The sequence below is a fragment of the Pocillopora verrucosa genome, chromosome 3, assembly GCF_036669915.1.
Source record: "Pocillopora verrucosa isolate sample1 chromosome 3, ASM3666991v2, whole genome shotgun sequence".
NCBI classification, from domain to species: Eukaryota; Metazoa; Cnidaria; class Anthozoa; order Scleractinia; family Pocilloporidae; genus Pocillopora; species Pocillopora verrucosa.
The window spans coordinates 4839188-4865340 of record NC_089314.1 but is presented as its reverse complement, the minus strand read 5'-3'; the positions used below and the strand labels follow the sequence as shown (position 1 = coordinate 4865340).

General features: G+C 39.1%; 4 protein-coding genes across 4 annotated transcripts in view; 1 reads left to right on the top strand and 3 right to left on the bottom strand.

The window, feature by feature from the left end:
- Positions 1–3931: 3931 nt before the first annotated feature.
- Positions 3932–6664, top strand: LOC131796550 (uncharacterized). Its single transcript, XM_059114148.2, has 2 exons — positions 3932–4055; positions 4313–6664. The coding sequence occupies exon 2, from the start codon at positions 4322–4324 to the stop codon at positions 5198–5200; it is 879 nt and encodes a 292-aa protein (XP_058970131.1). The 5' UTR covers positions 3932–4055; positions 4313–4321; the 3' UTR covers positions 5201–6664.
- A 1505-nt stretch (positions 6665–8169) lies between these two features.
- On the bottom strand, positions 8170–10474 carry LOC131796583 (uncharacterized). Its single transcript, XM_059114182.2, has 2 exons — positions 9780–10474; positions 8170–8872 (listed from the first exon to the last, which is right to left on the bottom strand). Exons 1-2 carry the CDS (start codon positions 10328–10330, stop codon positions 8620–8622), a joined length of 804 nt encoding a protein of 267 aa, XP_058970165.2. The 5' UTR covers positions 10331–10474; the 3' UTR covers positions 8170–8619.
- Positions 10475–11667: 1193 nt separating this feature from the next.
- Positions 11668–14027, bottom strand: LOC131796576 (uncharacterized). Its single transcript, XM_059114177.2, has 2 exons — positions 13395–14027; positions 11668–12553 (listed from the first exon to the last, which is right to left on the bottom strand). Exons 1-2 carry the CDS (start codon positions 13913–13915, stop codon positions 12304–12306), a joined length of 771 nt encoding a protein of 256 aa, XP_058970160.2. The 5' UTR covers positions 13916–14027; the 3' UTR covers positions 11668–12303.
- A 1104-nt stretch (positions 14028–15131) lies between these two features.
- Positions 15132–26153, bottom strand: part of LOC131796574 (uncharacterized) — a 34170-nt gene continuing 23148 nt past the window's right edge. The window contains exons 33-46 of the mRNA XM_059114174.2: positions 25631–25765; positions 25126–25248; positions 24353–24478; positions 23480–23677; positions 22524–22718; positions 21736–21978; positions 20984–21223; positions 19698–19913; positions 18952–19020; positions 18621–18782; positions 17674–17838; positions 17245–17370; positions 16001–16204; positions 15132–15262 (exon numbers count right to left, since the gene is read on the bottom strand). Coding sequence (XP_058970157.2) covers positions 16017–16204; positions 17245–17370; positions 17674–17838; positions 18621–18782; positions 18952–19020; positions 19698–19913; positions 20984–21223; positions 21736–21978; positions 22524–22718; positions 23480–23677; positions 24353–24478; positions 25126–25248; positions 25631–25765 — 2186 coding nt within the window. The 3' untranslated portion in view covers positions 15132–15262; positions 16001–16016. The remainder of the gene's footprint in view (positions 15263–16000; positions 16205–17244; positions 17371–17673; positions 17839–18620; positions 18783–18951; positions 19021–19697; positions 19914–20983; positions 21224–21735; positions 21979–22523; positions 22719–23479; positions 23678–24352; positions 24479–25125; positions 25249–25630; positions 25766–26153) is intronic.

The window sequence follows — 26153 nt, the reverse complement described above, 5'->3', positions numbered from 1 at the left end:
GAAACTCCGGAAGAGCAAAAGATTCAATTATGCAATTGAATTAAGTGAGATTAGCCAATAATTCCATGAAGTTCCTCCAGTCGAGGAGATCCGTGTACCGAAAATAACCCACAAAAATTTCACTTTGACACCTATTTACGGCGTTTTCTTTTGTAGGTATTTATGATATACTAATATTAATCTTGAATATTTTTATCACTACTTGTGCGCAGAGGAATGTGGTCTAAGAAACTGGCAGTTTGGGAGGACCAACCGCCGAAAATCTAATAGACTGAGAGACTCAATTATTTAATGGGATTTTAAGAGAGATAAGCCTATAATTCAAAGAAATTCCTTAACAATGAGATTGGAAGGGCTGAAACTAGTCCAACCGCAAAACCATAATTGGATCGGAAGTTTCAGTTTAGCAGCCTCTTTTTTTTCAACTATCCTAACCATCCTCATCAAAGCAGTTACCTTTGGAACATGGGGAGGAAAGCGGAGCGGAGGAAGAAGGGAGGGGGGGGGGGGTGTTTAAGAGCAGCATAACAACTACGCTTTTAAATGTCTTGTAAACATAGATTATTCAGTGCAAGATATAATTCAGTGAGATGAAGGAAAATTCGATCGTAGAAGACCGTTTAAATATCTACCAAATCGGTTATTACTTAGATTGCAAGAATCATATCCGGGGTGTGCATGGGGTGTACTATTTTTTTATCATGTTGCCTGCTTCATTTAGGAGTCCTCTCTTCCTTCTTTTACTCCACGTCCAATCTCAAGAGTGAGACACAGCCGCCCGTGCAATGACATCGGCTCGTAATTTAATCAATTCATTTCCCAGTGCATTTCCGCAAATAACATATTCCTAGAAAAGCATAGCCCGTACTGTGTATCGGCGATCGTGTCGCGGCCAAATTCTTCTCTTCTCCATCTTCAGCGTTTGGCGAGTGAACCCTAACATGAAGATATTTAGGGGTGAACACAGAATATAATATGAACATGGACCATAAACTGCAGACGCTCCCAGTGCAGAGAAAGATCTGAGGGAGCTGGAAGATGTGGGAAGAGTCTATTTCAAGTGTACACGGAAATACAGCAAAGAAATGGAAGCCTGGTACTTGGATTTCGAAATAGAAGATTGAAAAAACTGGACGGCTCAGTCCAGAGCGATGGTTTTTGTTCGTTTAGTATCTTCTCTCCTACTGATGTACCGTTTCCGCTCCACAGAATTGTCGGCTACCGGGAAAGGAAGAGGGGTAATTGATACATTGCTTTTGTTAAATCATCAAGGGAAAGTTCTGTCCGCTGTTTCCTATAAGATTCTCTCTTTCAGTTGCATCGCAAAATTTTTTTTTAAATGATCGATTGTGCCAAGTACAAAACTAATAAAATTAACAACAAAGTCAATGAATGATGAAGAATTTCACTTTTGAATTAAGCATCAGTAATTAATCTGTTGACATTTTTTTTCTCGAGGTAGCAAGCTAGGCTACGTCAATGAAACCAAGCAGCTGCGACAGTCATGGTTTCTCTTAAGTTCCATCTTCCTTCGTTTCTCTTGGAGTTAGACTTCACATATTCTTTCCATGACGAAGTCTTGTCGCAAGTTGAAAGTTGAAAAGGCGACCAATAATATTCACCGACTTAATCAACTCAGTTGTGGCCCGAGTGAGTAAGGAATGCCATGTAATCTGAAACATTTATGGAAAGAAAAATGTATTAATGCTATGTTTCCCAGTCATTGTTGCCTGAAACTATAACAAACCTAATAACACACAACATAAGTTTTCAGCAAATTTTATTGAACTGTTAACGAAGCAAGATCATCCAAAAACTTTTTATGTACTCTTCTAAGTAGGATACGGCATCTTAGCGTCATTTACTCACAAAAGTGATAAATTTGTAATTTCTCCTAACAATATCTATACATACTTCAACAAACTAGTGATGAGAAAAACATACTTAACAACTTAAACATGTTTAACTGACGTGACAACAAACTCTCCTAGCAAAGTTTGATAGAATGTGTAGTGGCCAGTAGGGAGAATTGAAAACTAGATCTTGTAGATTTAAGTGTTTCTTGGAGCGTTCAGAGTGTGCTGCTGTCAAAAAATCGGTCAAATGAACGTGATATCATCTACAGAATTTTATTCAAAAACAATCCACAAACATCAGAGAAGAACGGTGTACGGTACAGCAAATGGCCCTGTACTTGAAAGCACTAATCAACAGCTTTCGTTTGAATCACGCGGCGTCACTTAAAAACAGAGTGAAAGCTGAGAATTGTGAAAGGTTTCAAAGTATTGCTGACAAGTGTCGGACGATCAGTCATTCCTCTCAAAGAAATCCATGAGATGAAATTGTACCTCTTTGTGGTCGCTGAGCTTGACAGCAACATATCTCTGGTCTGTTTATAACTGATTCGTAAGAAAGAAAAAAAAAAACTAAGTAAGTGGGGACGAGACTGAAGGAGTTCTCGGGGGTAACCGCTTTAGAGATGTACTGTCAATCAAAACGCGGTGAGACTCCGCTGTCATCGACAAGTTGCTCATGTTTTATGTTCAACAGTGTTAATTTTTTAAGTTCAATTATTAGCTGCAAATTTTGCCAGTTTACCCCCCGCTCGAGAGCTAATCATGCGGCCGCAACACCCGAGGACTCTCAGCAGAACGGTAGGTATCTTACATGGAGAACAAAGGAAAAAGCTCTTATCAAGGGATAAACGGATATCTCTTTTAAGTGGTTTTAATTAAATGTTTCCGCGAGCTTTTAGACGCCTCAGGACTGAGCTTTATATAGAGCCTTTTGTCAGCTGAATGTAATTATGTTATCGCTTCGTTGTTTTCTCAATTGACCTGTGCAAACTGTAAAGCCGCTCAAATATTTAGAGATTTTTTTCTGTCCATTAAGTTGGCACAAAATAAATAGCTATGCGCACGCCATGAAGGAAACTACGTCTTTCTATGGCTTCCTGCCAGGAACTCCTATTAAACAGGACGTTATTTATCCGACAAAACCGCTTAGGCTGGGTCCACTTGTATTGTTCTAAATTTAATGCGCTTTTAATACGCAATTCTTTAGAAACTGAATATGCTATTAAACAAAATACCGAGATGTTTACGACTGCATTGGTTTCCTTAAATACCGGATTAGAATGTTTGGAATTTTGATTAAAAGATAGTCTACGTTGAAATGCGATAAAAGGATACAACTTTAAGACGATGTTACCACCTGTCTCGCTTCTTGCCCCTTTTGATCAGCATTTAAACATTTAAAGCATTTCACGTGGCTGATTTGCTAGAGAAATTTTGCAAGACGAGGATAGAAAAGAGATGATAGTTGTTTCGATAGACGTTATTTTCAATCTGTTTGTTTTTCCGGTCTCGAAGTCATTTAGTTCTGCTATTCTTCAACAAATGAAGTGTGTTTTGTTGAAGACAAAAGCTATCTTTAAGAAAAATTTCTATCCCTATCGGATAACAACTGGGTTGAGGGCAGGTAGAGGAACAAGGGATGTTTTTTATCAAAACAGCTCAATCTTATCTCTGTAGAAATGTCTGTGGTTTTTAGGGATGATCTCTGATTCCCAGATAAGAAGAGTACAAAAAGGTGCGATTGTCATTTGGGGTTCGCGTGTCCTGCTAAGGTGCTAGTTCCATTGCGTTCAGTGAACCGCGTCAAAACGCTTTGATTTGCATATTTTTTTGTTCAAACTATTTACTAGTTGAGTCACAGAACGATCAAATTAAGAACAATGCGTTTACCACTACACATAAGTGATGTAGCATGTTAGAGAAGATTACACAAAGGCCAATGTGTCCACATGTATGTATCCCTTTACAGCGAACAGATTAATCCGATTACTTAATGCGACCCAAGTGCGTGCACGAGAACTGATAACCTTGAGTTAAACATCTTGAAAGTTTCCGACACGATTTCCGTGCAATTCAGAGCCACTGAGAGGGTATTTGAGGCATATTCACAACTTTAAAGATGACCCCGTTTCGAGAAAACGACCAATCTTGATCAATATTTGTACAATTAATTTGAAATCAACAGCTCGGACACAAGAGGTACGCCATTTGCAAGTTAATACTGTTAGCAGTGTTTAGTTGCCTGGATCAACAAATTATTGCGAGATGTTTACTCAAACGGGTCCCCGCGGAGTTTTTCCACAAAGCTTTCGCGCCGCCCCTTCCAATCTGTCCCATGTCATTTGATGCGTTAACTTCAAACTCTCCTACAACGTAAAATTTCTTTACATGACAAGTTCCTGGCGAGCTTGATCGTCAACCTTTGATTCGGATCTTTTGCACTTCTTTTGTTGCAGCGTTTGAAAATGAAACTCGCGCAGGCCGTAATTCTCTCGGGGATTTTGCTCAGCTTTATTTTGGGTGCGTTGACTTGTTCGCCGCCAAAGGGTTGGTTTCCACTGAACGCTACAGCGCGAGTTGGAAAAGCTGACATAGTGATTTATGGAACCGTACGGGCGAGTCCCAGACGAAAATCGAAGAACGACCCTAAGGAATTATACAGCGCTCTCTTTGAAGTGCACTGTACCCTCAAGGGAGGAAAACTGCCTCAATTTATCAATGTCTCGGGCTTCAGTGGCTTTGCTGGACTGTGTACGCATTCTACCGCGTACTTAAACAAAACATACATTGCATTCATTCGTAGAGCTGTTAGCTCAAAGACCAACACAACACGATTCCTTGTTGACGAACTGGATAACCTTCAAGAAGCAACAATCCCTATCAAAAAAAACAAACGTGTGCTAAAGGACATTATGGAAATGGTCGGAAAGAATGCAACTTTACCGATAGGAGCATCTGAAGACACTTTGCCTGGATGTCCCAATTTTTTACCTCCGTGCCATTTTAGAAAAGGCTACAATAAAGAGAGACTTTTTATTCGGCATCCAAGATCACACAAGCACAAAAAAAGAAGGCGCAAGAAGTGTCATGATGTCACCATTCTGTCTACACAAATGACTCGCACAACAAAAAAACTGTCCTCCAGAATGAGTGATATGTCAGCAAACGAGCGCACGGAATCAAGTTTGCTCTCAACGACGGTCAAAAGACACGTGGAAGTAAGATTTCTGCAACACAGTGACTTCCTAAGGAATGCAGGCGTACGAACACAAAATATTTGTTGGTGTTTCGTGTTGATTTTTCACGGTTTGGTGTTGGTGGTGGTGAAGTGGCACCAGACTTGATATAATAGCTTTGCTGAGGCAAGGTAAACAAATTCCGACGCAAAGCGATGAAAGTGCGTTTGGATACATGTTACGTCGAAAGGCCGTGAATCACGATCCTTTACCACGCGATATTCATTAGCTCCTCGCACAGAATCAACTGTTCTATTAGTAATCGAGCAGGAAAGATCACCGATTTTTAAGTAGGACTCATTATTCAGTGCAAACATGCTACTTCAACTGGAGTGTCATTTACGACACAATTACCACGAACACTATGAAACGGAAATGTACAATGTATATTAACACGTGTGTTCCTGTTTTACTAAATTACAACGTCAGGCGCACGTGTAATCGGCGGTTCCGGCCAGTTTGTCCGTGAACTTGACGTGGGAAAGGAAAAAAAACATCATTACAGAGTTAATTTCACGGTCTGCAATTTTAGAGCTTCTCCGGCATCGTTTCGGAACGAGAGCAGAGCCTTGAATGTGAACTTTGTTCATGCATTTCGTAGACATATTTATTGCGTCATGAAAGACAGACAGGCTTCAGTTGAAAATCCGCGTAATAGATATTAGAACAGAACTAGGGTGAAGTATCACTCAGTGTCAAGAACGTATTTTAATTTGACGCAGAAGAGAAATCGAACTTCGAAGTTACATTTTAACCGAGGTGGCTGAAAAACATTTGTGTAAGGCTGATCGTTTATTGTTTACAAATAACCATGTTTAAAAATCATTAAGGAGCCTGTAAATAATAATAATAATAGGAGATATTCGTTGACAAAGACTGTTTAGTTGAACTTCGACTTCCACTTAATCTTCATAAGGCAAAGAACGATTGCGTGAAACCACGACAATTAACTTAGTCCGACGATTCTGTGTTCATAAAAGAAAATGCGTGAAACCACCTAGTTTGAATAGTCTTGGTCTTAATGTGATACGATTAACTAATAATTGGAATCTAAAGCATCGGAAATCAGAGGAACAAAAACAATTTGGACAAGTTAAAGGGGTCTTAAACTAGAAGGCTCCAAAAAACCATAAGCAGCCTAAGTGAGTGTAATAAGATTTACGAGATATCTCTCTTTGTAGTGAATGGCGTCAAAGAAATCACTACTAATCTGTTAATTCCGTTTTTTTATGAAGAGGGATTAATGTCAGTTTGAGGGCAAATTATCAGATTTTGATTAGTCATTATCTCACGGTGGCTTGATATTAAAGGCGAATTTTCAAAGACTCTCCGCATAATGGCGGCAACGGACACGCGAGATGTAATTGTAATTAAAGTAGAATTAACAAGCCACAGCCTAAATTCCTGCTTTTTGATTTTGTATGTAAATAAACTGCAGAGTTTTGTTAACAGCCTTGGCGGCTCTAACCGGATATTGTTAAAAACAGCTCTCGGAAACTTGCATACCCTTTTTTCAATTTTACTATTATTTTTTTTTTACTTTCGGATTGAAGACGTTTAGACTGATCATGAACTAAGATGGATTTTGTGATCGAGTACAGTTTTAATAAAACGGGTGAAAATACCCAAACCAAACGATTGCTAAATGTTTCGAAGCCACGCAGTTATCACCCTTCGGATGCTTTGATGACCGTGTCGTGATGCGGAAAGTAATGTTTAACCCTCATTTTAAGTGACGAGGTTCCTTGCCGATGAATGCTTCATTTTCTGGGCTATTAATTGCTTTGTATAGCCATTCTCTGCGCTATACAATGCCCCTTTTTAAAGCAAAACCCTCGTGATTGTAGCCATGTTGCGCAAAGTTACAGGGGGCTGTCTCGTGTCTCGTCAGAGCAGTTTCATTCCAAAGTGTTTGGACGAAAAGCGCTCAGCTTGAAACAGATAAGGTGCAGAGAAACTAACAGTTTGCGTGTTGAAAACCCGACAATTAGGCATCAACAAGCTGAGGTTCCACAGAGCCCTTGAAATATTTGGAATTTTGCGCATAACTAACTCAACGAGTATAAAGAAACAAAGTGGAAGCATCTTTAAATCTGTAAATAATAAAGACTTGTTTGCTGGATAGAGTACGATTCATGAGCAATAATTTGACAGCGAGATCGAACCTAAACGATGTGAAACGAAAACTATAAGAACGATGCAAAGATAAATTATATATATGATTATATTTATGACAGCAAATAAGTGATAAACAACAAAAGAGGGAGAACAACGGCTGTGGACTCTGCTAAACGAACTGATAACGGTGGAAAGTTTTTAGCGTTAAGATTTATCAACAAAACTAAACATTAAAAATTATAAACTTAAGACGAGCACCCCAAGGGAGATGCGAGAACCCGCTGGAAAGTTAAAGTTCAATCCAGTCTTGCTGTTAAGAAAAAAAAATTAAAAAAATGACTGTTGTTGAAAAAAGTAATTTTGGAGGGGAAGGTGTTACGTATTTCCTTAAGATGAGATCAGGCTTGGCAATGTCAACAATGATTTGTTTAGAGTTAAAAGGCTTTCATTGTTATTCAAACGTTAATTTTTTTTTGTTTTAACATTCCTGAGCTGTACATGATGGATAAAGGATTGAACGTACAGACACTGCTGCTGCGAATACTTCATAGTTGGCCTTTGAAAGACCGCTACTGTTCAGTTGCCACCTCCTTTGGTCGCGCGGTTGGAGTAAAACTACTTGCTGACCTTGGACGTGATTTGGTCGACAAATACTCTCTCTGTTGACTTAGTCATCAGGAATTACTTAACGCTGAGCTGAAGTCTGGCGATAAGTGGAACGTTCTCGATCATAGTGGACAAAAAATTTTTGTAAAAAAATTAACATTAACTCTTTCAACCTCAAGAGTCTCTGTCTATTTTGAAGAGCCGTAATCAGGATAGTTTCCGGGTTGCGCTCTGCCTTCATAACCCCATAGGCAGTCGTGTCATCTCCTTATAGATTGTATTCAATTTCTTCATAACAAAAAAATGATCGTGCAGCTTTTGCGTTTGATTGAAGCGTTCCAACTTTTGGTCGAGCTTATGCGCCAGAAAATGTGGCGTATAATCGGTTTAAACGGATTTATTCAAGATTCGACCGATCTGAAAGTGGAACTTTAGCTAACCTCCCCACCCTCACTCAGGCTGAATGTACGATTAAGCTTTTGCAGTCCTATCCTATTGGCTGCCTTCATTTCATGCAAACTAAAACTTTACAACCCGTCAATCACGAAATGACTTAATCGGACATGCGCAATAGCACTTCGAAAGGGGACTCGTAAATATTCAACGTCATCGTCTGAAAAAGATAAACATTATGTAGTTGAAACTTCGTGATGCACCCTGATAATGACAAAATGATGGAAAAAAAACCGATCATTATTTATTGAGAAAATTTTAGTTTTTTTTTTTTTACAGTCGCAAAACGTGATGTGATCGGGAACCTTTCCTTTAAAATAATCATTGGTGCTAGATGTGCAGCTTTAAAGTCAATACATTATATATGAGATAAACAAGAACAGGATCATTAGAAGACTCGAACGGCACGCATGCGCAGAACCCACGTAAGGCTTACACATGACATGGTCTTTCTGATTGACGATGTTGCTAGGCAAGTGAGCATTTCGACCAACAGCTTCAAAGATAGGATCCAACTCGGTTTCATCATCGATCTCTTTAAGAGCAGGTTGGTAGTTCACTGGATAGATCCTAAATTGACCTTTTTCATTTGGGATTTCCTTCCTGAGGAATGAATTAGAATTGAGTAAGCTTCAAAAGGAATCAACTGCTGATGGTCTCTTAGTTGGCAGGGTAAGCTAAGAAACTGGGACGGCTAATAATTAATGCACTGAACTCAAGAACGAGATGGCTGAATTCGAGCCCCTTGCAAGTTTTTCTTTGACCATTTCGCACGTATAAAGTATTGCTATTTCTTATCAGTAGGTGTTTATAAACATCACTGGTGCGTGAAAATTTTCAAATTGTTGGCAAAATGAAATGAAATAAGTCCGTTGGAAACTAGTTATTTTGCGAAAGGAATAAAATGAACTTAGAAGAAATTGTAAGATCACCGATCATGCGAAACGAGCAAGCCGAGGAGCAGCTACGGAATTATCACACGTTCTCAAAAACAATTCATTTACTTGAAAACATTATAGCAAAAAGCTCTCAGCGGGTTGAAACTGAAAAAAAGCCTATGGTGCAGTAGATGTTTGTTCACTATCTGGCTAAAAACAAAACAAAATAAAATAAAAAAAACGATCCCTTTATAAATTACATAGGAGTGAGAGCTTGTTGTTTGATAAGTGTTAACATCAACGTAACCGACAGCACATGAAGAGCGATTAAAATCATTCCTCAAAAATTTTAACATGATGTACTTTGTAGAGTCAAAGAGCTGCTGGTCTCCGTAAAGCTACACGTAGATGAATCATCATGGTTTGAGTCTTTTGTGAGCGACTAAAAATTCGAAATGAAATTCGCTAGTTCTTTGTCGATTCTCAAAACCTTAATTGAAGAAATACTTCTCAGCGTTTCGCAAAAATTCCTCTGCATTAAAAGCGAGCATGATTAAATCGAGGAAATTTCTCACGAAACTTCAAAGTGTAAAAACTACAAATGTGGAATTAACAAAATTACAAAACTTTACCTTCCGATGAAAATAAGATATTTCAACATTCTATACGCGTGATGGTCGTGGTACGATTCATCCAAACAGACTCCCTCTCCATGACCAAGACCCTCCAGATTAATAAGTAGAGGCACTGAGCCTCCTTTTAACACACATAGAACCTTGATAATCGCGTTATAGTACTCTGTGCTACAGTTGTACGGGACTTCTGTGGTTGGCACAATAGATTGGGTCGTCGTGTTGGCTGTTGCATTTTCTTGCTTCGGTGGCGAAGGAGTCGTAATGAACCCTGTCGTGTTGCTTGTTGTATTCGTGGAATTGACGCCGCTTGGAGCTTGAGTTGGCGTCGTGAGTGGAGCATTCGTTGGTTTTACAAAGCCAGGTTTCCAACACGGGCTGTTAAAAACTTCGCCATAGATGACAATATCGGACTGGATAGCACGGTCCACTAAGCTCTTCCTTCTCCAAGTTTTGCTCCCTCGTGGACTTTTACAAACTGCGTCGCTGGTATGCAGCAAAGACGCGACGAAGAATAACGTAAACGCAACTGCCACAGCTCTTATCGACATCTTGTTGTGACTAATTCTATGACTGTGAGGTTGCAGAAACTCTACAGTAAAATCGTCACTGGCCAAATAAAGATCTTGATTTTTTTCTTCTTGTAACTAGCTTGCGGCACTCTCTGACTCAATCTGCTCAGCTGTTTACATTTCCATAACGCACGGCGATGCTCTCTCGCATCTGCAAGTCACCTGTTGTCTGAGGCGTCGCCTAATACTGCTTACTTTTAATCATTAATGTACAACCTGCCCTGTGCGCGCACACTTGAATTTCATTGCATTTGCGAAAAAGAGAGTTTAGCCATTGTACCGGCGTAACTCTGATGAAGAAGAAGATCGCTGGAGATGGGTTGTCCTGCTGGAAGATTTTTAAATTCGTAATGAAACCATATTCACGTCTACAGATACAAATTTCTTCCCTTTTTAAATCAAACAATTGTTGTGAAAATCCTTAGGTGATTAGAAAAAAATTAAAACGAGAATCGTAAATGTGCAATTATTTTAGTTAATTATCTTTCGTTTCACGTAGTGTAGAAATGAAGTAGCCTAGTGAAGGTCTTTACAATTCTTCTGAGGAAAGAATCGCAAGAATTGTTTACAATATTTGAATAATTACTTATTCGCTGTCTGCATGTGCTACGTCTCACAGTTTGCGTTGCTAGCGCTGACATTCGCTATCACAGGATCTCGGGTCCACTACGCATGACCCGAACGATATTGCTTGGCAACCGGGAGTGTGTTCGTCGTCTGTTATGCGTTGTATAGAGCAGCGTTGGGGTCGACATAACCTTTATGTACAGCACTCTGCTAGCTGCTCACACTTTTTTGAGGCTCCTGACGGTTATTATGTCGTTCATGTAGTGTAACGATTGCATATCTACGGAAAGGACCCTCTTGTTAGAGATTCACAGTTACTCTTTTAATGGTGATGTCTTTTCTCTCTTCGTTGCTAGTAATCTTTTCTAAGGGAACTCAAGATTATGCTCTCTTGTCTTTTCTTATTCCTTAGATATTACGAACTACACATAGTTCACCCACAGCATAAAGCAGTTGTTGGGCACTAATTTACAGATGTGGCTGTCTTTTTCTCTCGAACTCTTCCCATTTCTCGGTGTGTCCCTTTACATATATTAACATCCATCCAAGTGGTCTCCGAGGCACTTATTCGAAACAATCTTTTCATTTCATCTTCGGGCTGTGAAAGATGTTTTTTCCTTTTTTTTAATTTTTTCTAACGTTAAGCATGTACAACATTGTTTATCAGCATCACAGCTGATAAAGGTCAATTCGCTCAATTCTTTGTCATGGCCGAGAAATAGCAGATCACTTTTTTTTTATCCAGGAGTCAAAGTGATTTATCCACTTCCCCACCCTCTCCCCCTCTTTTTGCTCAGCTTCACAGTTGATCCCCATCACATAATATGATCATGGGTACAGCTAAAGTTGTCTGTCTATGAGAACTAATGAGATGTTTATTTTCATTATAAAATTGAATAAAAATTAAACAAACAGTTTCTTGTGCGTACATGAACTTTTGATGTCTGAGATCTGATAAACAGTTGATAAATTTCATATTCAAAACGTCTATGGCAGTAATTGGCAAAAATAGCTTCTACTTTAGACCCTGCGTTTTCAAAGTAGACTCTACTTCATAGATGCCTACGACGGGTCACTTTTAATAGTCTTAAACTTTTGATTGGAAGACAAATTTTAAATTTCAGCCTTGTCTAGAAAAGCAACACTGGATGGTCTTGTTAGTCACGCTAAAAAGAGAAAGATTTTCATATTATCACAAACAGTCAATTTGGGACTCTTGCACCTTAAACAAACGAAGTTCTTTACTAGCATTTAATGGTAAATTTGCTATAAACAGTTGCCTATTCTCGCCCTGATTGCCTAGAAAGAGTAAAGAGTCATTCGCAGAAACTTTCAGTGGCCCGTGGAAAAACACACATTTCGCCGGAAACAATACATTATTCGGCCTAAATCAAAAAAATTCCACAGGCAAGCACTATCAATAGAAACGAATGTTTTATGTAGTGTGACGGTGCACCGCCAATATACGGTACACAAATGCTGTGAGTCTCATCCACTCCCTCAGGGCTGTGCGCATGACCGCCAACTGCCGCGAAAACAGGCTTTAGATACTTCTCATCTATAATTTCCGTGGATGCTGATTGTAGATTGATTTCACGTGGCCAAAAACTGTTTGAATCACCATTGCCTTTGCGCCTGAAAGAGATAAAAGGATACGTAGTGCTCTTGAAATTTACGCACTCATATTCATACTTCTAATTAAAGCGCGAAAACAGGGAAAAAAATCAATATGTGGGGTGATGGGAAGGGGGAATATCAATGAGGTTTAAGTAAAAACTTTTTCCTTGTGAGCGTACAAGAGTCTGACATTTTCGTGTCGGAACACTTGTGGACCTCTCGCGCGCTCACATCGCCCACCGGTTCAAAACGAGCAAGCATCGCCGTTCATATTCATCGTCACTGCATTATTCTTGTCTAAAATTGCAATCAAGGCAAGTTTGTTAATGATTCATAAGTCTGGCAGGTGGAATATCTTCTTTATTGAAAACTACAGGTAAGTGCCGATGTTTAAGATGTAATCTAATGAATACTTTGGCAACAGTTTATTGCGATTATATTTGATTGAAGAATTTATTTGCAAACTACCTAAGGCAGGAGAAAAGAGGTTGACACAACCCTTTTTAAAGGAATTTATCAAAGGTGAATATTCTGAAGCTTGTCTAAAATATTTCATTGGCTGAGATTAAAACTGTACTAGACAAAAGTACTCTGAGAACAAGACATTTCTTTAGAGAAGGTCTCTTCGGCCAATATCTCAAAAAACTACCTTTTCCCTTGTAGAAGCGAAATATGTAGAAGGGAAAAGTGAAAGAAAATCAAGAGAGACTTTCTTACGAGCTTGGGACAAAAATTGACTGACTTCTGAGAAAGTGTTATGCAACTTTCTTCTGGGATTTTGTGTGTAATCAGATGTTCTTAGCACCTTTTTTTTTCGTTCACGAAGCAAAAGCTTTTTTAGAGCAACTCTTCCACTTACCTCCCAAGAAAGACGAGGTAGTTTTGTCCTTTGTACACATGGAATGACTGGACTGTTTCGTAATAGGTAAAACCTCTTGTGAAGTATGTGCACTTGTTTGGACCGAACCCGAATGAACGCAGATGAATGACAGAAGGAACAGCTCCTCCTTTGATGACACAAGAAACATTCATCGTCACATTGTAAAACTCGCGCCTCAAACAAATATCTGTCGCGTTTTCATCGGTGGAGTTGCGCATATCAATGTTGCTGGTGTTGCTGGGAAGTGTCAATTGAACACTGCTGGAAGAATTTGTGGCGTTGGTTGAGAGAGTCGGTAGATTTGTTGTGTTCACAAACTTGAAGATTGGTTTTACGCATGGACTTTCGGCAATTTTGCCATAAACAACAATGTCTGCGTCGAGAGCTCTCTGTGCTAAACTTTTAGGGCTCCAGTAGGGATTTTTATATAGACGCTCGCAAAACGCATCTGTTGATGGCAGCGAGGTTATGGCAAAAATGATGGCTGCTAGGATATACATCTCTAACGCCAAGATCGGCTGGAAACTTAAATTGCGTTTGAAATCGTCGTGAGTCCCCAAGTTGATTTAGCGCACTGATAGGGTCAGCAACCCTTCAATTTTATCCTGTTGTTTTAAACCGAGGTTCAATTTAAGTTTATTGAGCAGGAGAATTGTGCGCCTTGGCGAGTGGTTTGTAGTGGCTGGGCTTCTAACTGGCTGTGTTTCTGCGTCCAATAGCCAATCAAAGCATCAGCATGTGTTTGGGTGCGGTAAGAAATAAATCATTCATAATCATAGAAATCACCTGTAAATTTAATGTCTTTGTGTTAACTGATGTGTTTTCAACTGTACTAAATGCAGCAAATTTAAGTTGTGCGCCAGAATTTAATGTTGGTGCAACAATTAGCATCATTAGCAACAGCTGACTTCAAAAGGTTTTTTTTTAATTTGTAAAAAACGAACTTTGCACGGCCGTAAATCCCGCTTCTACTTAGGACTTTTTAAAAATTTCATTTGGCATTTGAAATCTTACATTCAAAGTACATATGCACCTTTTTTTTCAAATAACGTAATCTTCTATCGTCATGTTGGACGACTTGTTATATAAACACACGCGCGTTATTATTCGTAAGCTAATATTTTTTTTCATTTGTGAAAAAGCAGGAATAGAAATGCGTGGTGCTTATATTTCTTCTAAGCCAGTCATTTAAGCAGGTATAAGTTGTGCAGCGGTGTAGTATCACGAGCTGACCGCTCCAGTAACCGAACGTACTTCTGCGAACGCACAAATAATGAGTCTCTCATCATACTCACTATTTCAAGTTTGAAAGCGGATGGATCATTGATTATTAATGGTTTACATGAATAAAACCCATTGCGCGTTGATTGAAAAAATGAAGGAAAGAGCTTCAACACTAGCCTAGCACTGCAACATCCTTCGCTTAATAGACACAATTTTAACTGCAAAGAAACAGAACCATTTGAACGCAAAAGGAATGAATAAATTAGTTGAAATGTCAATTGCATTGAGACGAGTTGGCAACGACTTCGGTCAATCCGACACGGCGAGGCTACTCAGCTTAAAGATAACACGAGTTGGGGTGCTATGGCGTTTCGTCACAGGGCGAGGCAAAGCGGGAAGGTGAAAAACGAAGAGGTCTTCTTAGGGATTTGACATGGAAAGGAGTTTTGTACTATAGAACACATGAGATTTGTTTGCACCTCAAACATTTTATGCTTTACAACGTTTATTCCTTTTCCGCTAAAAGCTTCATTTAATGTCAATTATTAGTGAAATAACATGTTTTCTAATCTTAAACTGTAACTTGATCCTCTTTAATATCTTCTCCTCGAGTCGAGGTTAAACTGAAACAAGAACGAAAAATTGAGAAAATTACGCCAACAAGCATGATTCAGGAAGGGATCTGATTGTCACGAATTTATGAATAACGAATTGGTAAATAGACATTGATAAAACTTCATTAAAACAGTGGCTTCCCGTTCGTTCCCTCGAAGTGAGGGAACACCTGCGCTTATTCTCCAACCGTTTCCACCATTTTGGATAAGCTCGTTCCCAGATTTTTCGTGTTCACCACCGGGTACACCTCAGTACGAGGTTGTCCAATGTTCAACACCTCAATTATTTCAACTAGAGATTGATAAATGCAGATAGAGTTTGGTGGTGATTTTTTTCAGCGCTGGCATTTCGTCGAAGCAAAAGCTGTGGAGATTTCTCTTTTACTTGGTTCAGAGGAAGGCCTTACTCTAGAATCTTCAGCTTTTTTAAAAATTTGCAACAGCCACTCCCACTCCTTTATCATACTCTAATAACATGAATGGTCAGTTGAGTGTGTCACTTGCTGCTTGTTGAGAACATAAAAACTTTTTCACTGTTATTACAACTCTTTGTATGGCTTGCAAGGTAACTTCTCCACACAATGTCTCTACTTTATTTAACAGCCCAGTAATGAGAATATGGAAACTTATCAACCAGAGCTTGTCAAAAAATTCTCACAGCTGATTTAAAATTAAATGGATTGCAAAAATTTGGTAAAACTTTAAGTCAGATCTTGAGAGTTAATATGTTAACGACTAATTTCATACCTTGTCAGTCACTGACTCAAGCCGCAGATGTAACAGACACGGCGATCGTTTTGGTAACCACGTTAAGTTTGTTGGAAGCCCTGCACTCATAAGTTCCCGCATCAGAGGCAATCGCTGCAGTTATGACGTACTCAACACCAGTAAGCTTCGCTTCCAAGTCATAGATGTAATTCACTGTTACGCGGTCCGATGAAGGCGGAGAACCTATACGAAAGATATTCATGTTAACAGAACTTTGGCAAATTTTATCACTATTTTTCCTCTTTGTAATCTCTTTGAAATCGAGCCTGTTGCGGGGTTGCGAACAACGAACACGACTGAAAGAGACAATAAGCGAAAAACAGGGTTTCCAGGAAAATGGCACCTTCGTTCTCTCTTTGCGAGGCTTACGCCCTTTTTTGCGCACCCGCTTCTTTTACTCCTACTTGTCGTTGTTAAGTTTCATCTGATAACAAATGTGCATTATGTTCGGCATAAAAAATTTCCAAGCTGCATTCTTCTCAGTCATCACGCGTGTAATTCTACCAATCGAAGGCAAAATTTGCGAGAGTTTTTAGTGAGATATTTGTAACAAATGCAGTGACTGAAAATCAAGCTTGTGCTTTTAAAATACCGTCGGACACCATCTGTTATTTATCCCTCGGAAAGTTTCTACGTTCAGGGCAACAATGAACAAGCTCAGTTATTAACTGCGGCGTTTTAAGTCGAGACAACTCATCGTAAAAATTGCAGTCTATAACCCTTCATATCTGGTTTGACTGCGAGAATATCCCATCACACACCTAACAATAAAAATTCATGGTATTCTTTTCAAATTTGAAATTGCATTTTCTTGGCCGAAAAATGAAATAATAAATTTAATAAATTTTGTAAGGATACAAAAAACAGGCACTATGTTTTGAAAATAAAGTTCAATAATAAATGTAAATTTCTCAAACATCACTGTGAAGAGCATAAGGTCTCATATGGTGTGAAAATGATTTGAAATTTAGGAGCGGTCATTATTTATCACCTGGCTGTGGGGGAGGGGGGTGAAAGGATTTTGGCTATGCCACAATAAAATAAGATAAAATCTACCTGTCTCCCCTCATCGGCAATCAATATTCTAAGGCCCCCCCCCCCCTTTAAACTCTGTTAGCACCGTTCCCCCTAAAACAATGCGACCCCCTCCCCCCCCCCCCTTAAAAATTTCTTTTCCCCAACCATGCGATAAAAAGTAATTGTTAGTATAGGGCAAAACTCACCAGTGGTCTTAGTCCATGTAGCAGTGGGAGCTGGACTGCCATCGACATTACAAACAATAGAAATAGTATCATTTTCCTTGACGGAGAAGTCTGAAGTGGGCACTGTACCAATGATTTGAGCTTTGGCTGTGAACAAATGTAAGAGACCTTTTTTTATAAAAAAAAAATCATTTTACTACTTAAATGTAGCGAGTAGGTAAATGTTTCGTATCGCTCCAATGTGGCACCCCCATCGGACGCAAAGTTTTTAAATTGGTATCATCATTAGAGGAATATCATCAGATATTCCCCAGTTTCAGCTGGGGTAAATTGAGTCACAAAACGCTCGTGCAAGACCGAAAATATTGGATGGATTATAACGGTGGATAGGATAGCGCACGTCGAATGAAAGTTTACCAAACTGATTCTCTCTATATATCTAATACTCACCCACACAATCATCGATGGAAGTCCTTCCAGTTGTTGTTGTATTAGTTCCCATCGGGCAAGCTTTGCAGTATGTCATCTGTTCAATTTCCTGGTAAGTTCCATAAGGACACCTCTTGCACGGACAAACCCCATTGTTAGTTGAATATCTACCTGGTCTGCAGATAGCTGTAAAAAAATCGAATGGTGTAAAATTCAACTTCACCGTTTCAGAGGAACAGCTCTGTAACTAATGTCTTTGTCGCAGACCCCACCTTAAACCATTACTCGCCAAGGTACTTTTAACTGTGTGTAAAATGAACCAGTGTTGCTATATCAAGTGCACGTGACTACCAAATCAACACAACGTTTTAACGTTGGGCATGCGCAAGAGGACAAATTATGGTTAGCTACGCGCCAATATCCCATTATAATTTTTTCCATGATGAATAGAGGATGTGATCATCATTACTCCTGATCTTCATTTTCCTCCTCAATTAAGTCTAATTCAATCATTTCTTGGACCTGGAGTCCGTTTCCTGAAAGTCCAGTTGGAACCATTGCCGAAAAATTGGTATCTGTTTGCCGAGTTCATTTTCATCATTTAAACAGTTTCAAATTCTGATCATAAGAAATATCGGGGAATAATATAGAAAGGCCTGGCCCCGGTTGTTCGTAGATCGGATAACGCTTTCCACTGGATAAATCTCTATCCGGTGGATAACACTACACGTTTTGCTATCACTTATCCTCTGGATAGCGATAATCCGTTGGATAGTGTTATCCACCCTTTATACAACTGGGCCCTGGTTTTTGAGCTAAGAATCGCGCTACCTACTATTCCGTCAATTTAGATTTCAAAGTATGGCGTCAAGTCCGTAAAGTAACTGGGACGTAAGGAAATGGGTCCCTGACCACATAGCACAAAATAGGAAAATAAAAGGCAAAATAGTAAATTCTTATGAACATACGTCTACAATCTGTTCTATTCTTAGCTCCAGTGATGGCAGTGCTGTAATTTTTGGGGCATGGCTGACACTCGGGCTTGCCTTCCTCGTCTTGATAATATCCTAAGTGACAGTCTTTGCATGTGTTTGTGGAGCTGTCTCCGTAGCTCCCAGGCGGACAATTCACTGCCAAATATAAAAGAACTCGTTATTTGGAAAAAGTGCTTGTATAAAGTGTATTTTACCGTTTATTTTAAATTAGGTCGCTACTGAGAAAAAGTTTTATTTGGAGTCCTCTGAACACTGACTTGGATAATCACGCGATTACTTTAATTTATTGTGCGGTAATACTTACAGCAAATAACATTGTCCAATAATATTGTGCCATCCCCACAAGCTTTACCTTGTTCGTAATTCACGTATTCTGTTAACAACATAAACAACTCGCCAGTAAGCTCAGTTCATGTATAATAATATTTAATTGCAGTTAGTGTTTAGTTACAGAATAAAATTCTGCCCTGGCGTTAGATCCCAAGATTTACCTCATGCAAGAGAATATAATCTTGCCTTATCACATACTATTTTTGATCAAAACGGATCCCTTATGTCTGATGTTAAATGTGAAGCCATTCACTGTTTCTATGCATACAATTATTCCACTGATAAATCTTGCCCTTTCATGCAAAACCGCTGTATATCGTGAAGCAAGTCTTTATGTTACGAATTTTTCGCAAAATAAAAAAACGTTGTGGGAGATCACTGAAAGCTTTACCGGAAATTGTTGCCGTTAACATTGACAAATAAAAAAGCGTAAGGTTCTCAAATTTTCTCAATTTTTTATTGAAATGAATATGGAGATCTGCAAGGCAGATACTTTTCGATGAGATTTTGAACTGGTGCAAACACGAAATATACGAAACATATTGCGCATGGCTAGCATGCAGAGTGTGTTCTTCATTCAACCGAAGGTAAAAGATTTTGTACAACATTTTTATGTGGTCGACAATCTGCGAAATTAAGACTCGTGATGGCTCTATATAAGGAAATACATTTCCCTCACAGGGGGCGGCCATTAAACTATGAAATACTATGCAAACTTACTCATGCAATCCGGAGCTTGATGTAAGATAGACACAAAGTCATTCTGTGACACCCACTTGTTATCTATACATCTATAGAAAGGATTCTGGAATAGCCCGGGCAGTCCAGGTGGATATGGATTGAAGAAGTAGTCAGTGTTGCATCTGAGTTGTAGGAACAATCCAAGTTTAGACGCTAACCCATTTTTAGGATTAGGAATTGTGGGGCAAGTTGTACCTAAAAAAAATCAAAAGAGGAGTGTTGTCAGTTAATATATAGTTGCTAGACTAGTTGCTAGAAAGTGGATAAAAACAATTTTTCTTGACATACAAATTCGAAATAAGGCAATTTAACTTGGGATAAATGCGAATCGGGCTTCGGACAACCTGCCCCTGCGTTTTGGTGTAGGCAAAAAATACATTAAGAGCACCAAGCGGGTAGTCAGAACGTTCATTGGTCTCCTCTGAACCTGGAACCGACAGCCACTTTGTAGTAAGCAGTGCGAGTGAGTGTATAGCAGGTAATTTAGTGTTAACAACTGGGTTGAAAACGTAAATTAGCCACCGTAAAGGGTAAAAAAGGTGACGTTTCGAGCGTTAGCCCTTCGTCAGAGCGATTGACGAAGGGCTAACGCTCGAAACGTCAGCTTTTTTACCCTTTACGGTGGCTAATTTACGTTTTCAACCCAGTTGTTAACACTAAATTACCTGCTATACTCTCCCACCGACGCAGCACCACAGTTTCTTTAGAAACTTACCCCTTTATTCTCGAGTCAGTGTATGTTGCGCACTGTGATCCACCCGTTGGACAAGATGGAATAATTCTTCTTGAACCTTCCAGAGCAGCCTCTATGCAGTTTGCCATCGCTTTTCAATAATACCATTATTTGCAAAATCATCATTTTTGGAACCTCTCAAATAAAAGACCAATTTTGGCGTTGTGTTTTTGGGTTTTTTTTCTTTCGTCTAAAGTGTTCCTTAAACGACCCCTGAACAAAGTTCAGATCTGACTCCAGGCATGGGATTCCGTCTTATCACAGCCAAGCACAACAGTATATAGGTGAGGCGCATTCAATCGACCTCATGGCCTGAAGAAGACCAGCATTATGCAGTCGAAACGTTACGATCCGCATCCGAAGTGACCATGTCTGGAGACAAACGATCATACTTCCCCTTTGAAAATGTTATAAATTATTGTAAAAGAGAATGACCATTCTGCCAGAATTTCATATGAATTGAAGTTATTGCCCATTATTCGCCTTCATTCTGACCTTCAGAGGTTCTTTAAAGGAACACAGTGCAACTTACCTTCTAATGTGATGTTAAAGGTACAATACACAGTGTTTCCTGCAGCATCTGAAGCAGTATATTGTACAGTAAGTGATGTGTAAGTCTGCATAGAAAAGCCAGGTTGTCGATTTGACTGAATGGTGGCCACCTCTACGTTGTCAGTGAATGTTGGTTCTGTCCAAAAGATATCTTTTTGCAGGGAGTTGGAACGCTCTACGATGCTTGCAGGACAGTTCTGGACTTGAGGTGGGGTCACATCTAAAATGAGGAGGAAAGAAAATACCAATAACAAATAATTTAATGATGGCCTTCCGTAACCAATTTCATATCGCTACAGGCAAAATAACTTTTTTCCTCAGATAGATTGGTTTTTATCCTGATGTGTTATTAAGAAGATTGTAGTTTCCTTTGTTCGAGTTTGTCATCTACAAGAGATTATAAACTGTGTCACCTAAGACTATGTGAGATTTTGTGAATCACAGAGTCGTTCAGCACTGTTTCCAAACTTCTTCTGTTTTTATTTATCTTGATCACACAGCGGATCGCATAACTTAGAATAAACCCTTAAAAATTGTGGGCAAGGAAGGATTAAAAAAAAATTTTGAGGACAGATTAAATCTTTTTTCTTTAGTCGTAAAAATTCCATTCTAACTCAAACTGACAAAGTTACTATTCGGATACTCTCTTTAAGTTTAAATCTCGTGTCTTAATGAAAAAAACACGACTCAGAAATCTTTAAAACTCTTTCTAAAAATCTATAATCCACCTACCGTTCACTGTGATATGGAAAGTACAACTCTTTTGTGCTCCACTATCACTGGTTCCTATCCACGTGACCGTATGTCTGCCAACAGGGAATGGATAATTTTCATCGTAATTGCTAGGCGACACTGTCACATTTTTCATGTTGGTTCGTGGAAGCTGCCATTTGAACCCAAGCACCACGGTGGACTTGTCTGGATCAAGATCTTCTACTCTGTCGATTGGACAGGCGATCCATGGATCTGTGTAAACTGCAATCACAAAGAAGGAATTTAAATATTTGAGGATCATCATGACTCAATCTGCGAGTTACTAATGGTTGCATCATTGCTATTGACCAACAATAGCATGGCGATAAGCCCCTATTTCCAAGCCCGCAAGCATGCTGCGATGTTAAAAAATATTTTACCTAGCTATCTATTCCAGCCGATCACTTATTCTGCACTTGGATCAGCCGACATGTCGGTGCAATTTCATCTTTTGTAGTAAAAGCGCTCGACTCCGCCCGCTGTAGCGCTAGCTTGATTCCTGAATTTTACGTCGTTTCATGGGCTGAGTGGGCATCTGCCTTTGCTTAAAGATTTTACCCCGCTTTCTCTGGTTTTCTTCCTCCACAAAACCAATAAGCCATTCTTAAGTTCCACCGAGAATAAGTGGATGGAGCGCAGCCCCTTGGACCGTGGTCATGCCACTGCCAAACAATATTTCCTATTTAACTATTAAAACCCTCTCTCCAGATTCTCCTTTCGTTGCATTTTTTCCTTTTCATTCGCAATAAGATAGTAGTGTTTCTTACCTCTGACACAAGACAACGACGCTAACTCACTCCATGACTGGTCAGCCTGACATGTGGTGTACCTTGGACCGCTGAGCGCATAACCGTCGTCGCAGTAAAAGACACATCGTATTCCATACTCGATGTCTGTTTTCGAACATGACGCTGGTATAACTCCACCATTGTCTGGAACAGTCAACTTTGGACAAGTAACCGCTGAGAAGAGTTAAAATAAAATGACAAATGCAACAAAGTAAAAGTGTGGCCATCGTTCTCGGCCCTGTAGTTGTCTGTAACAAGAGCAAGGATGTTTGATCTGAGGGTAGGGTAGAATTTCCAACTTATGGATCATTTCTTCTCGAAAGCTCAATGCAATGAACTCTCCTTAGCTCACGCCAGCACAAACATAACTCTGATACCTTGAAATAAACACGGCTTTTCTGAGCCCTTCATCTCTGCTTGTGGAAACTGCTTAACTTAAAGTCTGTCAGAATTATTCGTATAGCGGTATTATAGTATCCTAGTATGCTCATAGTAAATTTAATCGTTGTATCATAGCTTAAATTTATAATTTCTATACCAAGCAGCTTACACGTGTTCTTAAAAATTAATATTTCTACTAGAAGAATACAAGAAAATGTCTACAGCATCATGTCCACTGAGCAAATAACCTTCTGGACACTTCTAAAACCGTTCCACAAAATAATAAATTGTTTTTTAACACGCTAGATGAAAATTCCCACGCGCTCAAAGATTGAGGATTCGACTCTCGGACCTGGCGTCACATGTAAGTTGATTTTGTTGCGGGTTCTCATCCTTGCTCCGATGGTTTTTCCGCGGGCCATCTTGTTTTTTTCCCTCCACAAAAAAAACATCATTTCAAATTCCAATTTGATCTCCAAACAGTGGACAAGAAGAGCCACCTAGTGGAATTCCCATCGCTAAATTTAAATTTATTTCTATTTTACGTTACTCACGTTTACAGTATGGTACAGTCCCCTGCCACAAACCATCAATCTGACAGGTCAACAACTGATCACCACCGGCAAGATTGTGCCCAGCCACACAGCCATATGTGCACTGTGTGTTGCGCTGAATATTTTCTCTGTCATCAGTGCAGGTTTCTGGCGTGATCTGGCCCCGGAATGGCGCTTCCAAAGCCGGACAGTAGATCTCTAAAAATGATATGAAATTTGAGATGAAATGGTCACATTTGTAGCTTGTTCTGGGTTTTCCCGGATAACAATAGTATACTTCAGCAGACCTACATTATTAGGCCATTTCTTTTTTCACGCCTTAAAATTATAAATGCCTGTGGCCTTAAAAAAGAGACGCTTCGAAATTTTCGACTTTTTTTTTCAGTATGAACCTAAAGATAAAGCATTTCTTTGCATGGTATTTAAACATAAAACGAGCTAAGATAAATGAATAAGAAAAAAAAGGAATTATGTTAGTAAAGTATAGAGAAAATTACTCAACACTATATCTACCAAACTGCTACTAGTTTGAGGCAGTACCCCACATTTGATAGGTTTGTAACTCTAGCACTAACAACTGCAATTTGCCTGAAAGCGATCGCGTGACGCTCGGAATGCGACATAAGAGAGAATGGAGATTAAGAGAATTAGAAAGAAGGCAAGGAAAACGAAAGAATGCGGACGATTTTAATAATGATGACGATGATGATAATGATTTATTACGACAATAATAATTCTAATTAACATCCACACAAAAAAGAAAAACGCGACAACAAGAAATTGAACGACAGCAACATAAATAGCAACAAACGACAATATGGGATTATAAGATTTGTGAAAATTACAGCTCAGTGAAACACAACTCGTGTTTACCTTCGCAAGTCTTTCCGTCGTCTCTTAGTCTGTATCCAACATCACAGGTACAGTAATATCCACCTTCGTAATTTGAACATTTCGTTTCACAGCCTCCCTGATCTGGCTCCGCACACTCGTCAATATCTACGGAAAGAAGATCAAGCCAGAAATGCTCACTAAGTCGAAATTGCCATTTGCAGTTTAGATTAAAAAAAACAGAAAGTTTTCACGATTTTATCGATAAGAAGTATCTACGCGAGGTTTATATAATAACTGAGACCTGACAAGCGCTCCTATTGGTCCACAGGTGCATGTGCTAAGATGAGATAAAGAAAACACGGTTGCGATGTTTCTAGATTCGCATGTATCATTAAGAAACATTTTGATAAAAGCGGAAAGGACCTTTTAGTTGTTGAAATTGCCTCATCTAAACAAGAGAAAACTGGGAGACGTGTTGCAAGTTACGCAAACCCGAAACGCAGGTGCCGCTTGTATTGCTTAGATCGTAAACATGAAATAAAACCAGTTCTTAAATCTGCACAACACAACTAACAATAATTCATGTCTGCCATTAGCTTTAAACACGCTTCACGCTTGGGTTCAAGTGCCGCTTTAAACTAAAAAAAAAAATAAAATAAACGAAAAGAAGAAAGAAGAAAGAAGAATACCTTCGACTCATTCCAACTTTCGCCCAACCCACCCATCACTGATCAATACATAATGCTTATCATTAACCGAATCGTTTGTTTGGTTTTTTTCCCATGCAAACAAGGATCTTATCCCAAATTTACCTTCACATCCAAATTTATCATCCTTCAGTTTGAACCCTTTTCTACAATCACAGTTATAGCTGCCTTCACTGTTGGCACAAATGTGTTCACAGCCCGCGTTGTTCAGTTGACATTCGTTGAAATCTAATAGAAAAATAAATTCAATCATCAACATAATGTAGTTTTCCTTCGAGAGTCAAACTAAGTCAAGATTGCTTCAGTTTCGCAACGTTGTATGATTGGTCAAGAAAACTTGCGCTTCCTTCTCAACCATTGGGATAATTTGGCTTTGGTTTCACGGTACTCAATCAAAAAGTACTTGAAGGAGAAAATTGTCACCTTTGATACTCAAACATCGTTTAATTTTGAAATCCTCCATTCCGATTTTTGAATGCCGTTACTAACGGCCTCAGTTTACAAATTCATTATTCCTCGTGTATACATGAGTATCTTTGATATCCGCTTCAGGCGTCCACAATGTTACAATAAAAGTCGATTAACGCACATTGTATATGATTTTTTTTACCTTCGCATGTAACTTCGCTGTTTTCTTGTAGTTGGTATCCAAGTTTACATCTGCAATGATAACTTCCTGGAGTGTTGACACACAGTCCGTTAGCGATATCGCAGCCACCGTTGTTCGTTTGACATTCATCCTTGTCTAAGGGTTAAAAAAAGGATGAATATTTAAATCCTTGGACAGGTACAACCCAACGAAATTAATTTGACGCTCATGATTTCTTAGGACGCAGATTTTACGAAAATGCTAAAATTGGGTATCTGTTTGCCGTAAAACGTAAAAAAAGTGACCTGCGTGTGCCTCTGCGTTTTAGCACCTATGAGCAGGTTTCCACCGAAATGAATTAGATGAAAGAACAGATAGCCTAAAGCATCTAACACTTGTTAAGGAGTTCCTCAACGGACGGCCAATGGATACCCGATGTTATTTTCTATATTGGTTGAGTTTTTAGAAAAGGCTTTAAAACGTTCGAAATTCTCATTAATTCTAATAATCTTGCTCTAGAGGATCTAACTAACTCAAAGTTGTT